This window comes from Dendrobates tinctorius, unplaced genomic scaffold, assembly GCF_039654945.1.
Source record: "Dendrobates tinctorius isolate UK_male_01 unplaced genomic scaffold, ASM3965494v1 ptg000211l, whole genome shotgun sequence".
NCBI lineage: Eukaryota > Metazoa > Chordata > Amphibia > Anura > Dendrobatidae > Dendrobates > Dendrobates tinctorius.
The window spans coordinates 16,120,899-16,136,138 of NW_027361878.1; the positions used below are offsets into that span (position 1 = coordinate 16,120,899).

Genomic DNA, 15,240 nt, shown 5'->3' on the forward strand with positions numbered 1-15,240 from the left:
CCCTCGGGGACAGAGTATCAGGATGCATAGTTCGATATTTCTGTAAGTTTTCTTACTTTTATTTTATCACTGTTTTTGCATATTTGTATGTCACTTTTTATTCCCATTTTTATATCCTTTTATTGTAAGCACTGTACCTTTTATATTAAAGCTTAAAACTTTAATAAGTATGAAGCTTGTTGCTCTAAAGAATCCATAGCCTTAGAGTGTGTGCTCATGGTGACTGGCACATAGTAGTAGTAGTACTTCCAGAACTCATCGCCCGTGTATTCGGTGAGTGGTGGCAGCATTGTGAGAGCGGGGTGTGTGGCCTGTGTCGGGGTGCGATTTATACTCCAACTGCAGGGTAGAACAGAGGTTGAATGCTGGCCTGAGTGAGAGGAGATAGATTAACCCTTGCAGGCGCAACCCCAAGTCACGTGCTGAGATGCGGGTATGTGACAATTTTGCTCTCAAAAGGAAATAAATAACTGCTGCCAAGTTACCCCTGGAGGCATATTCCAGTCTCCCTATTACGAACACTTGCATACTTAGCAGAACTGAACATGCTTGTGTATGGGGTCTGGAATAAATAACAGCCGTTATACAGTATAAAAAAAAAAATAAATAAATTAGTTTACGGCAAGATTAGGACAACTGGTTGCAAGATCAGTCCTCTGCTCTGCTTTCTTTGTGTACAAGACATATGCACTTCTTCCTCCCAGACGAAAATGCCACAGCTCAAGAGGAAATTAGCGCCCGAGCTCCATGCAGACTGTCAAACAATGCGTGCACGGTTTCATTATGTTTACTTTGAACATTTATTTTCCAGGATTAGCTCCCCTTTAATCTGAAAAGTAGTCAGACCTGATAAAAACCACTTTAATATTTGGAGACTTGTGGAAGAATTACAGTTTGCAAAACTGAACCTTCGCTGGGTCACAATGTGACAATCTTGACTTATTGGTCGCAGGCGTTTTATGATACAAGAGAAGCGGTATAAAAAGGAAAAAAAACTTATTCTACATAGAAAGTAATAGATCCTCGCAAACACTTGGCTCCAGACTGAATTTTAATATCTGTTTAATTAAGAGTCAAATTGGAAAAGCGGGAACAGCAGAAGAACATCTAGAAAGTGCTAACAAAAATCAGTAAGGCTAGTTTCACACTAGCGTTTTTGAGCGCAGCGACGGCCTGCGCACGGCCGCCGCTAAGCCCCACCCCCTGCCGCGCCTCCGCCGGTAGCTCCGCCTACCGACGCATGACGCTGCATGCGCCCCCTATCTTTATCACTGGGGGCGCAGGCCGTGCGCAGTATGCGTTTGGCGGCGCATGCGCCTTTTTGACAGTGCGCCGGCGCAACCAAACTGCAGCAGGTTGCGTTTTGCGCAGGTCGGCGCACCGTCAAAAGGACGCATGCGCCGCCAAACGCATACTGCGCACGGCCTGCACCCCCAATGATAAAGATAGGGGACGCAGGACGCATGCAGCGTCATGCGCCGGTAGGCGGAGCTACCGGGGGAGGGGCGGCAGGGGGCGGGGCTTAGCGGCGGCCGTGCGCAGGCCGTCGCTGCGCTCAAAAACGCTAGTGTGAAACTAGCCTAACATTCCTTATTTTACTTTAGGTCTGAATAGGAAAAAAAATAAAAAAGGGTTTCCCTACTTTTAGAAAAGTGGGCTCCAAGTGATTATAGTAATGTGAAATAAAAAAGGGACGACATTTATCCTCCCCTTCTCCAGCCATAACATCCCACCACTGCTCTGGTCTTTGTGTTTTATCCGCAGAGGTGACGTCACGTTGACAGCTCACATCACCGCTGCAGCCAGTCACAGCTCACATCACCGCTGCAGCCAGTCACCGACCTCAGTGGCTCATGTCACCTACAACAGCAGAGGCACTCGGCAAAGTTTTCCTTTTTTTATATTGTCAGCACTTACCATTCCAAGACCTCCAAGATCAGAACACTGATAAAGCACCAGCAGTTCTTGTGATCATGCGGGGGTCCCACAGGGGGACTATTCAGATTCATTGTGATATGGTATACGCCAGATAAAAGATGTCTCCATCCGAAAGTGTTACATGGGTGTAACTAACTACAGAGGTTGGCACTAACCTCAAATCCAAATACCAGCTGCACCGAGGCTCCTCTGGAGACCAAACTGTGATAAGCATGAGATACAAAGAGAACATCGAGCACCCCGAGTAGGAGCATCAGTGCTAGGAGGAAATCACACATGTGGGAAACATTAATTTCGGAGAACTAGAAGGAGGAAATCAGACTGCAAAGCATGCAATGTCAGATGTGTGATGTAACATCCATGTAATGAGCACGACTCTGGGACGGAGAGAGAAAACAGTCATCGTGAAGGCAGCTGTATGCAAACTGTAGAGGAAGTGGTACTGCACAGCCATCTGGCAGGTCACACATCAGGAGAACAAGCACTCAGCCATGCAAAGAACGCAAGAAAGAGGCACAGAAATATCTACAGGGAAGACTTACTGCATGAAGACAATCTCTCATACATGGTTTAGGAAGCGATTACTTTCCCCATAGAGAATCCTTTCTTAGATCTTGAGTGCTGCCGTTCCTCTGTTACTCCTCATGAAAATATAGGAATAAATGGACAATTGGCCACAACCACTCTCCTATGTCAAAATGTGAAGAGTGAGGTCTCCCTACATTGGCCCTATGGAGAAATCCTAATCTCAAGCAGTTTCATATCCCCGACTTCCAGGTTTTGGCCTCAGATGAGTATTCAATATCGTAGGGCCCCGTTACACACGACGATATTGTGAACGATATCGTTGCAACGTCACCAGTTTGGTGACATTGCAGCGATGTCGAAACAGCATCGTTGCGTGTGACACGTAGCAACGATCAGATGGTTCATCGTTAATCGTTGCTTAATGCTCTGGGCCATAATTCTGTCGTTGGTCTCCCGCTAAGCAGCACACATCACTGCCTGTGACAGCGAGAGACCAACGATCAGCGACGCTGGGAGCTGGTATCCAGGGTAAACAGCGGGTAACTAAGAGCTGCACGGTTCTTAGTTGCACGCTGGTATCTAGGGTAAACAGCGGGTAACTAAGAGCCACACGGCTGGTCCTGATCGCTGGTGGGTCTGTCTATGTGACAGCTCACCAGCGATCAGCTATGTCCCAGCAATCCCATCCACGTCAGATTTTTGGTGGGATCGCTGGGACATTGAAGCGTGTAACGGGACCCTTACACAACTTTACCAAAAAAAAAACCTTTAAGGGTAAGTGCACACATTGCAGATTTGCCGGTGGAATTTTCTGCACGGATTCCTCCTTGCTTGGCAGAAAACGCAGGTAAAAATCCAGCCGTTTTTGATGCGTTTTTTCCATGCAGATTTGTATACATTTTTTGTTACCTAAATAAAGATATATTAGGTAACAAAAAAAAAAAAAAAAAAAAAAAAAAAAAAAGGATTGTGATGTAATTTCATTGTCCATCCTCTTCTTTTACATACTCCATTGAAGACCATAATATCACATACCATGCACACACAACAAATAAGTGGATATTTACCGTATATATCTATAGATAGATGTATAAATAGATATATCTATTTATAGATCTATTCTATTAATCTGTTTATATAGCTAGCTATAGTGCCAGGTGCTGAGGTGCGAGACTTGGCCGTGTTTCTCGCAAGTGTGACCCCAGCCTTAAACGCAATATGTTTAATTAAAAAAAAAAAAAAAAAAAAAAAAGTGGTCTCCCGTGCAATTTTCCAGTCCACAGAGGGAAAGCCAGCGACTGGGGGCCAATATTTATAGCCTGGGAAGCGGGTAACACCCATGTATCTTCCCAGGCTATGAATATCAGCCCGCAGCTGTATATTTAGCCTTTACTGGCTATTAAAATAGGGGAACCCCACAAAAAAACGACGTGGGGTCCCCCTATAATTAATAACCAGAAAAGGCTATGCAGACAGCTGCAGGCTGATATTCATAGTTTAGAAAGGGGCCATGGATATTGGCCCCCCGCAGGCCACAAACACCAGCCCGCAGCTGCCCCAGAAATGGCACATCTCTAAGATGCGCAAATTCCGGCACTTAGCCTCTCTTCCTTCCATGTAATAGCGAGTGTCCCACGACGATCTCCCATGTAGAACTGTCACATCAGGAGATGTGACAGCTCTACAGGGCTTCCAGTGACACACTGACAGGAGATAATGGGTCCTGCAGTGTTATCACTGAGGGTTCACTGGAGTTCATGCTCTCCCTTTACGGCACTGCTGCGTGAGAATTTTCCCACACAGCGTTGCCAGTGACAGCATGAACTCAGGTGACCTCACTTCTGGCGGCGGCATACAGTGCGGAGGATCACCTCCTGTCACTGTACACCGGAGGAGCCCCTGAGAGCAGTCATATCTCCCGGTGTGACAGCTCTACATGGGAGACAGTCATGGGACAATCGTTATTAAATGGATTACATCGGAACAGGGAGTATATTGCTGGTTTATTTTATTTTTTGCAGGCGATAAAGGGCGTCGGGGATTAGCTGTATGGCGAGTATGTGTACTGTATGTCTGTGTTTTTTTGTTTTTTAATATTGAACACAGTAGCTGGATGATGAGACTACTACTGTCCCATCATCAGCTAATGCTGTCACTGTAGCAGACATAGCCGGATGGGACTAGTAGTCCCATCGGACGATGCCTGCCTACATACAGACCCGCACAAACAAACACACAGACACACACAGCCACGCACACACAGACACCCGCAGACTGCCCTGCACATATTCACCGTGCACAGTCTCCACCCACACACACTCCTCCTGCCTTTCTGCAGCGTTTTTTCGCATGCACATCAGCAGATCCTTTTATACCTGCGGTTTTGCTGCGGATTTGACTGACTCAATGGAAGTCAATGAGTGCAGAAACGCTGCAGAGCCGCAAAAAGAATTGACATGCTGCGGAAAATAAAACGCTGCAAACTCACGCGTATTTTTCAGCAGCATGTGCACACCAATTCTGAATTTCCCATTGACTATCATTGGTTGTGCACTATACTGCGGATTTGATACAATTCCGCGAGTCTAAAAATGCTGCGGAAACTCATCAAAATCCGCAACTTGTGCACATAGCCTAAAATTTTTAAACTTAATAAAAACAGAAATTTAGCCTGACCCAGTCCTGCCCACTCAGATTGTGCCTCACTAGAAACAATTTGGAAAAGACCCAGCCAATATAGAACATGGCTGGAGACGGACAACTTTGTAAAGCCGCATCTTCTTTCTACAAAGCAATATTGGAGGAACAATCGCCACCTCTAGAGGACGTTTAACTGTTGGAGGGAAGACGTCCCAGAAATTGGGTGACAGATAGTTCCAAATTGGCGATGGAGATCAACTAGAGTTCACATGGAAATGGATTAAAACAGTGGATTTGAGTCCTTCGAGGTGGAGACTAACGGAAAAGAAGAGTAAGTAAAACACTCTCTGATATGTGTTGGATGCAGTTGAGGGTGGGCAAGGCTTTACATGGGCAGCATAAATCAGACATTCCGTTATTGGATGGATACACTGCAACATTTCAGAGAAACTTTAACAAGCCGACCAGGGACTATGGGTCGCGGGTGACTAGTCCAAGACCGGCGCATTCTCCCACCCCACTACCTATGACATACACATATGGAAAGACCTACCATTCTAAAAGGGCGTGAAGACGACGCTAGGGACCGGTCTTTGACTAGTCAGACGCAAGTCCCCCGGCCAGCTTTTCAAAGTATGTGCCGTGGCCAGTGACTGATACATGTTGCCCAGGGATCACAGGGATCACACAGCTTTAATCTCATAGCATAGGATCTTCACGAAGACTGCAAAGTCGAAACGCGTTGATCTGACAACAATGTGTTTTTTTGCCTGACAACTTTGTGCCGTCCATGTTTTTAAATAATTGATTAAAAGTTATTTTTTAGACTGCTATTTTCTCGCTGGATTCTTCCCTCCTGTTGTTACATAGGTTTGCTTCAATGGAACCGTGCTGAGTGCCAGCTGTCTAACGAGGAGTCTACACAGTGGTGAGCTGACTTCAGTCCTTTTTTTTCCTAATCTCATAGCAGGTTTGTTTAAAAAGGAGTTTCTATCTCAAAAATTCTTTCCCAAAATGTAGGAGGTGTAATAATAATAATATAAACAAATGCCTCCAATTAGAAGTGTAGTATTGTTCTTCTGATTTGCCATGTCACTTACTCCATGTGCAGGGATTGCAATAACGTAGGCATCCATGGTTATTACCACTCACAGTGACAGTTAGCTAATCGTTAGTGGTCATAACCATGGATATTTAACCATTTAACCCCTTCATGACCGGAGGTATTTTCGTTTTTTTGCTCCACTTCTTCCCACAGCCATAACTTTTTTAATTTGTCTGTCAATATGGCCATGTGAGGGCTTGTTTTTTGCAGGACGAGTTTTACTTTTGAGTGATACCATTGGTTTTAACATATTGTGTACTGGAAAATGGGAAACAAATTCAAAGTGCGGTGAAATTGCAAAAAAAGTGCAATTCCACAACGTTTTTTTTTTTTACACCATGTTTACTAAACAATAAAACTGACCTGCCATTATGATTCTCCAGGTCATTACGAATTCATAGATACCAAACATGTTTAGGTTCTTTTTTAAAAATTGCGCCATTTTCCGATACCCATAGAGTCTCCATTTTTTGTCATCTTGGGTTGGGTGAGGGCTTAATTTTTTCACACTGAGCTGATGTTTTTAATGATACCATTTTGGTGCAGATAAGATCTTTTGATTGCCCGTTATTGCATTTTAATGTAATGTCATGGCGACCAAAAAAAAACGTAATTCTGGCTTTTTACTTTTTCCTCGCAACGCCGTTTAACGATTGGGTTAATCTTTTTTTTATTGATAGATCGGGCGATTCTGAACGCAGTAATACCAAATATGTGTGATTTTCTTTTATTGTATTATTTTGAATGGGGCAAAAGGGTGGGGGGGTGATTTGAACTTTTTTTTTATATTTTTAAACACTTTTTTTTTTTTTTTTTTTTACTTTTGACATGCTTCAATAGTCTCAGCAGAAGCTGCCATAACCCGATCGGCTCTGCTACATACAGGAGATGATCAGATCGCCAACATGTAGCAGAATTACTCACTTATGAGCGCCGACCACCGGGCGTGCATAGAGGTCTGCAGGAGAACTCTGGTTGTCATGCCAACCGTAACGGGGAGGGGGGGGGGGTCACTGTTGGCTGTATTTCCAGGTGCGATTGCCGGAAGCGCATGTTAAATTGCCGCTGTCAGAGTTTGACAGAGGCATTTAACGGGTTAATAGCCGCAGGTGGATTGCTATTCCACCCGCGGCTGTTCTGGGCACATGTCAGCTGTTCAAAATAGCTGACGTGCTGGGAAAGATGTGGGCTCACTGCCGGAGCCAACATCAAAGGGAGGGAGTCCGACATCGGCGTACTATTACTCCCAATGTAGGAAAGGGGTTAAGCTACTGCAGTGCCCTGCACATGGGGTTAGCGACATAGCTAATCAGAAGAACTATACTACATTTACAATTGAAGGCATTTGCTAATATTATTACACCTACTACATATTGGGATATAGTCTTACGAATGGGAATACCCTTTTAAGGTCAAAACAGCCATGTCTTAATTTCCAGACTAGGGCCACATTCCTACTCCCATTTCCATTGTTACACCTGTATTTAGAAGAAAAAGGAAAAAAAAAAAAAAAAAAAAAAAAAAAGTTTTTCTGCCATTTGTCATCCATTTTGCTCTACAGTTCTAACTTTCATGAAGTAAAAATAAAAACAAAATGTATTTCTACAGTCTGAGAGTTGTCAGGATGGAGTGAACGGCGTCAGATTGTAGGGACAGTGTCCGGCCGTGCAAGGAGATCAGTAACATTCCCAGGAGGAATAACAGAGGAACCATACACCACAGAGTAATACGAAGAAATGCTCCAGGATGATATTTTATGAGGAAATGCATTTGCTATACAGACCAGAGCGGACAGGAGATGAGACGAACCCTCTAGTAACATATTGAAATCTACATTAGGTGATGTGGCGCTTACCGAGAATCCGGAAATGGAATAACCAGGAAATGTTTGGGCTGCGCTCCATCTGCATGGAAACAAAGAATATAATTTCTACTACATCTCAAAGTTATTTTTGTGCATCAGGTCAGATTATGCAGCAGGTTTTATCCGCAGCAATGACATTTACAAAAATTCACCCACAATAATTAGATTTTCTTCCTGGAGAATGAACTGCATAGCCGACCCATGTGGACATCCGAATAAAGGGGATGCCGCTACAAGGCTTAATGAGTTACATGAATGGTCTAACGAGGCAGCCACCGGCCACAACAGAAGAGCAATGGTGGCCACAGAACATGTTTACAGGTTTTTCAGCTTAGAGAGACAACTCTTAATAGCCCACGTCTGGCAAGACCCCTGGATATTAGACTGTCTGCTGAAATAACATCTATCAAATTATAACCTACCCATAGGATTGGGAATACTGTTAGGACCCCCAATAATCACAAGAATAGGGCTCTGAAATGTCATATTGGAACGGAGTGATGATAACTTGCCAATACGGGAATAACGTATGGGCATTACATTGAACAAATCATTTTGGTACATAAGATCAAGCATATACAATAGTTAGATATCTCATTTTAAGGGAATCTGGCAGCAGGTTTTTGCCATGTAATCTGACAGCAGCACAATGTAGGGGCAGAGACCCTGATTCCAGCAATGTATCCTTTAGTTTACTGGGTGCATCAGTTGGGATAAATTGAAGATTTTGGGTACCTACCCTAAAATCTTTCTCGGAGCCTTCATTGGGGGACACAGGAAACCGCGGGTGTATGCTGCTGCCACTAGGAGGTTGACACTACGCCAAAAGAGTTAGCGCCTAGCTGGCAGGAAGCTCATCAGTGAGAAAGAAGTAGGAGAAGAAACAGATGTACAACTATCATAACATAACCACAACGAACAATAAATAAGGGCGGGTGCTGTGTCCCCCAATGAAGGCTTCGAGAAAGATTTTACGGTGAGTACCCAAAATCTTCATTTCTCTATCGCTTCATTGGGGGACACCGGAAACCATGGGACATCCAAGAGCAGTCCCAAAGGTGGGTAAAGGTGGTAGCGTCAAATCAGAGCTTGAGTCACTGCTGCTTGCAGGACCATTCTACAGAGATTCACATATGACTAAACCTACATGTGAACCTTGTAGGACTTGGCAAAGGTATAACAGGAAGACCATGTAGCAGTCTAACAAATCTAGGAGACCAACGCCTGGCGGTGGGTGACAGGAGGTCTCGAACTGAGCAAGAGGAGTGCGCAATGACCTTACATGGATGAATTCTGTCCATTATTCGGTAGGTTTCAGAATAGCACAGCTAACCCAGCAGGCCTCGATAGACTTGGAAACAGCCAAGACCTTTACGAGTACATTCTGAGATTAAGAAGAATTAATCTGCACATCTGATTGGTGCTGTCCTGGGAAGGTAGCTACAGAGAACTGTACCAGGTCCAGTTTGTTTAGAGACCATTCTTAATGAAAAAAAGAGAACAAAAAGGACAAAAGGAATTAAAAAAAAAAACAAAAAAAACAGTATCCTCATTGGGGAGAAGTAAGAAAAAACACCTTAGGGAGAAAGGATGGTATCAGATGTAACACTACCTTTGCCCTGGTGACACCCTAGATAAGGAGGAACGACAAGAGATCGGAAACTCATCTGATAGAAGAAATGGCGACCAGGAAGGAAACGAGTGAAAGGTGTCTCAGAGATTTGAATGTTGATTCTTGAAGAACACTGGTACTAAATTGAGATCCCAAGGTGTTACCGGAGGCCGGTAGGGGGAAAGGTCTTGATCTGCAGACGAGACGTTATAATCTTTTGAAAAGGGATGGAAAGCGTAAACACCTGTCTCTTGAGAAAACTGAAGGAGAGCCCAGATCTCCGACCCAAATGTAAGAAGGACAAAATGAAAACAGATGAATGACCCTTTGGGAGGTCTGATTAGTTACACGTACCAGCGGAAAGATTTTCCACAAATGATTGGAAATGCGAGAAAAGGAAGGCTTCATAGTTCTGAACATGGTCTGGATAACCTGATTGGAGAAATCGGCTAATTTCAGAAACATGGTCTTAGTCATGCTGTTAAATAGAATGATGGAGAATTTTGGTGGAATAGAGAACCCTGCGAGAGAAGATCCTGGAGTTTCTACGGAGTGCCCATGAGGAAGTTGATTACTTTTGCATACCCAAGTCTTCTGGGGTGATAAGAATGATGGACACTCCCTCAGTCTTGATCCTCTGGACCACCCTAGAGATCAGTGTTAACAGAGGTAACAGGTACGGGGGGGCTGAGACCAAGGAATTACCAAAGCGTCAGTGCTGATTGCTAGCGTGATGTGTGTTCTGGAGATCACATGAAGAATTTTGTGACAGACTGGACTCGATCAGGTTAATGTCAGGAAAGTCGCAAAGGAGCCACATGTCATGGGAGACTGAATGGTACAGGGACTACTCGCCGGTGGCGGGACCCTCTCGGTTGAGAAAATTGGAGGCCCATATCTCCCCTCTTGGGATATTCAGTGCCAAGATCATAACCGAATCCGCGGCACTTTTGACAAGAATGCTTGACTTGGGGATCTTCCTTGAAGGTTCATCTCTATCACCGCTGTGGCATTGTCAGTTTGGACCCAAAACTAATGGTAGAGAATAGCTCTTGCAAGAAAAGTAGAGCAAGTGGGAGGGACCCAAAATCCAGAATGTTGATGGGAAGAGACGATTCCTAGGTGGTCCATCGGTCCTGGACTGTTACGTTCTGAAAATCTACTCCCCGATTGAGAGGACTGGCTTCTGTAGTAGCCATCGTCCTAAATGTTGTGGGAAAGATCAATCGCAATTGACTAGAGGAGATTAAGTCCACCAGTCTAGAGACTTATTTATTCAGAGAGGGGCATGATTAGTCGATACAGAGAGTGAATCGACCAGTCCCATCTTGATGGCAGAAAAAGAAAATTGAAAAGGATGCATATGAAAGTAGGCAAATGGAACTTCTTCCATTGACGCAACCATCCTACCTAGAACGCTCATGCAGAAGTGGAGCGAACGCGCAAAAGTGCCTCTGACAGAGAGAGTCCCACATGATAGGATCAAGGGTTTTTCCTTGGGTAGAAAAAAACCTCTTTGTATGTGCTGTTTCAAACAGCATTCCCAGAAAAATCAATATGTGGTACCGGGACCAGAGACTATTTTGGGATGTTGATAACCCAGCCAAGATGAGAGAGGGGACCAGAGTGCAATCATGAGAAAATAGCTTCAAACTCCTTGGAGAGGAGTCCGCGGCAAGGTCTGAACTCAGAATCCAGGTGCCAAGGAACAGTGTGGAGCAGAGAGCTGGAAAAAAAACATGTGAATGGCGAAAAAGGACGATGCTGATGTGGACTCTAAATCGCTTTGAGGACGACTGGTCCAGTTTAAGGAAATTAGTACTGATAACTTGAGGTATCTTGGTAGCTCTTGATCAACTCAAACCATCTTGATAAGGAAGTGGGAAAGAATCCTTACATGTGTAAGCGCTTACCTTGATGTAAGAAAATTCCAAAAAAGGCAGTATAATCAGCGAGATCTTACTATTCGAAGGAGGAGCTCCAGCGAATGCCTGGCACCGGAAACAAAGGGCGGAGACAGAGTCACTGACGTGACCAGTTGGGCACAAGTGCCGACCCTGTGACTCACAGGGTCAGACATAGCCAGGGGACTCCACAAGTTGGAATGGGCTGTCCGGGTGAGACAGCGCTGGCCCCGAGAATTGTAATTTAATCACCGAGAGGAAAAAAAAAAAAAGCACAAGATAACTCAATACTGAGAAAGGATACAATCTTTGCCGGATAAGACTCGTTTACGTGATGTTCGGACATCGGATCCAAGGCTGAAGAGGCTCTCGTGCTTTTGGCTGCAGCTTGATATGGACAAAGTGCTATCCAATCTCTGCAAGAAAGTAGTAAGTATGGAAACAGACAAAGAACTGACATCTCGCTAGACCCCTTGGGCTGCACAATGAACAGCCATAAGGATCATTGTAAAAGTAGGACCTGACTCACTGAATAGTGGACAGAGCACTACCATTAGTCATGTTGGGTCTAATTACTGGCTAGTGAGCAGTGCAGCTAAACTGCCTTGCGGACAGCGATGTGGTTAACCGTCGATGGAGATCCTGACCTGTTGAATAATTCTTGGCAAATCATATTCACAGGATGGAGAAAAAAAGCCCCTGGGTCATAACCGTAATGAAGGTTGGGTTACGTGGTAGATACGGAGTCGGACTCGCTGGATAGCGGGCAGAGCATTTGGACCACTACGGCAAGCAATCATATGGTACACGACAGATGGTGTGACTGACTTACTGGATAGAGTAGAGAGCACTTACATTTGCTGCTGCGATCAGACATGTGGCACATGGTGTATCCGAGTTACGGGATAGCGTGCAGGAAACGTGGACCACCACTGCAAATGACCATGAGGAACGTGACAGGTGGTGCATCGGAGTCACCAGATGGTGTGTGGTAAATGGTACATCTGACTCTCTGGATAGTGGGCATGAGAGATGGACCACTACTGCATTCGACTATTAGGTACGTAGTAGATGGTGTATCTGACTCACCGAATGGTGGACAGAACTCTAGTACCGCTGCTGCAATCGACCAGGAGGTACGTGGTAAATGGTGCATCTCTGATACACTAGATAGTGGTCAGAAAATGTGGACTGCAGCTGTGATCGACCATGAGGTATGTAGTAGAAGGTACATCAGACTCATTGGGTAGGGGACCAAACACTAGTGCTGTTATTCCCATAGCACCTAAAGTCTAATTCCCCATGGATAGAAAAGCTGGTAGGCATAGGGGGGGGGGGGGGGAAAAAAAACAAAAAACAAAAAAAAACACTACATTGCTGCAGTTGAGGTCTGGATACCTAACCGAACCAGAGAATAAAAAAGGGTACCACTGGAGGAAGAAGTGTACACTGTGTTACAAATTATTAAGCAAAAAATATTTCCTCCTATTTTCTCTAAATTACCTATATGAATTGCAGTCATTGTTATTTTCCAGTCATCTAATATTCTAGTATAATTGCAATGTTTTTGAACAAACTGCCTATGAAAACAGTATATTTTTAAAAATAAGAAACACTCAGAATGCATGTTCCAAATTATTATGCACAGCAGAGTTTTCAACCTTTTTATTTTTATTTTGAACAAAAAAATGGTCAGTTGTGAAATTATAAGCATTATCAGCTTATTACAAAATGAAATCAAACAGTTTTCAAGTCAAAACTTTATTCTAGGTGATGTTACATTTGCACATAGGACCCCTTGTTCGAAAGAAGCTTCTGAACTCTCTCGTCCATTGAATTTGTCAGTTTTTGGATGGTTTGTGCTTCAGTTGTTTTGCATGTGGACAGAATACCCTCCCAGAGCTGTTGCTTAGATGTGAGCTGCCTCCCGCCATCATAGACACTCCTTTTGATGATGCTCCAGAGGATCTCAATGGGGTTGAAGTCAGGGGAAGATGGTGGCCACACCATAAGTTTGTCCTCTCTTATGCCCATAGCAACCAGAGATGCAGATGTGTTATTTGCAGCATGAGACGGTGCATTATCATGCATGAAAATGATCTTGCTGCGGAAAGCACGGTTCTCCCTCTTGAACCATGGCAGGAAGTGCTGTTTTAGAAACTCCACATAGATTATGGAGTTCATCTTTACCCCTTCAGGGATCCTAAAGGGGCCGACAATCTCTCTCCCCATGATTCCAGCCCAAAACATTATTCCACCTCCTCCTTGTTGGCACCTTAGCAGTGTTTTCATGGGGTGTCCATCAACCAGCCATCCTCCACTCCATCCATCTGGACCATCGAGCGTTGCACGGCACTCATCGGTGAACAAAACAGTTTGGAAGTCAGTCTTCATGTATCGTTTGGCCACTGGAGCCGTTTCTGCTTGTGTGCAGTGGATAGAGGTGGTCGACAGGATGGCTTACGCACAGCTGCAAACCTCTGAAGGACCCTGCATCTTGTTGTTCGGGGGACGTTGGAGGCACCAGCAGCTTCAAAAACTTGTCTGCTGCTATGACAAGGCATTTTTGCAGCTGCTCTTTTAACCTGACGCAATTGCCTGCTGGAAAGAGTCCTCAATTCTTCCTTATCAGCACGCACACGTGTGTGCTGGGAATCAGCTACATACTTCTTGATTGTGCGATGATCACGATGAAGTGTCTTGGCAATGTTGATTGTAGTCATGCCTTGACCTAAATACTCCACAATTTGTTGCTTCTCAGCAGCCGACACATCTTTTCTTTCCCATTTTGGCAAAAAATGTAGGCTGCTTAATAATGTGGAACAGCCTTCTTAAGTAGTCTTGCCTTTATTTGGACACACCTGCCAAACTAATTTACACAGGTGTCTGCAATTGCTTTCAGTGATATAAAGAGCCCTGACACACATCACCATCAATGAGCTTAAATGACAAACAAAAAAATTCTAACCTTATCACTCCTAAACTCTTTTTGCATAATAATTTGCAACACAGTTTAGAGACTCTGCAGGAGCTACATTGGGAAGGACTATGAGATATTGCATACATAGACAAAGGGCAACTATGTCTAAATACCATGAAAAAGGCCTAATCATAAGCACTTCCTATTAACACCTACAAAAATTTGGAAGTATAAGCCACTTTATAGAAAATCCATTTTATTAAATATTACTCAATATTAAAAATCATTGACAGAGATACAAAATGCAAAATGATAGCTACCAGCAGCTGGTCAGCTATCATTTTGCATCTCTGTCAATGACTTAATATTAAGTAATATTTAATAAAATGGATTCTCTATAAAGTGGCTTATACTTCCCAATATGTGTCTAAATAAAAGTGTGTCCTGGAGTCATAATTATTATTTTTTTTTTTTTTAATATAACATTAGAGACCAAGGTGCTTTAAGCTGCTGAGTCACAAGCACTGGACGATGGGGAGGGGGAGGTGGGAGCTCTCCTGGAAGGAATGAAATTGAAACATCTATGCAGAGCATCTACAAGGAGCGTCTGGCCCAAACACTGCGGTAGAGCAGGTGGATGTCTGCTCATGACACTCAGTGGAAACAAAATATGGCGCTGAGGAGTCGGCATTGAGGGAAAAAAGGGGAGCATTGTCCTGAAGGCTCTGG

General features: G+C 44.1%; 1 protein-coding gene across 3 annotated transcripts in view; it reads right to left on the reverse strand.

The window, feature by feature from the left end:
• Positions 1-15,240, reverse strand: part of SYVN1 (synoviolin 1) — an 87,752-nt gene that overhangs the window by 39,881 nt on the left and 32,631 nt on the right. For all 3 annotated transcript variants that reach the window (XM_073554507.1, XM_073554506.1, XM_073554508.1), the window contains exons 5-6: positions 8,067-8,115; positions 2,094-2,197 (exon numbers count right to left, since the gene is read on the reverse strand). In XM_073554507.1, the coding sequence (XP_073410608.1) occupies positions 2,094-2,197; positions 8,067-8,115 (153 nt within the window). The remainder of the gene's footprint in view (positions 1-2,093; positions 2,198-8,066; positions 8,116-15,240) is intronic.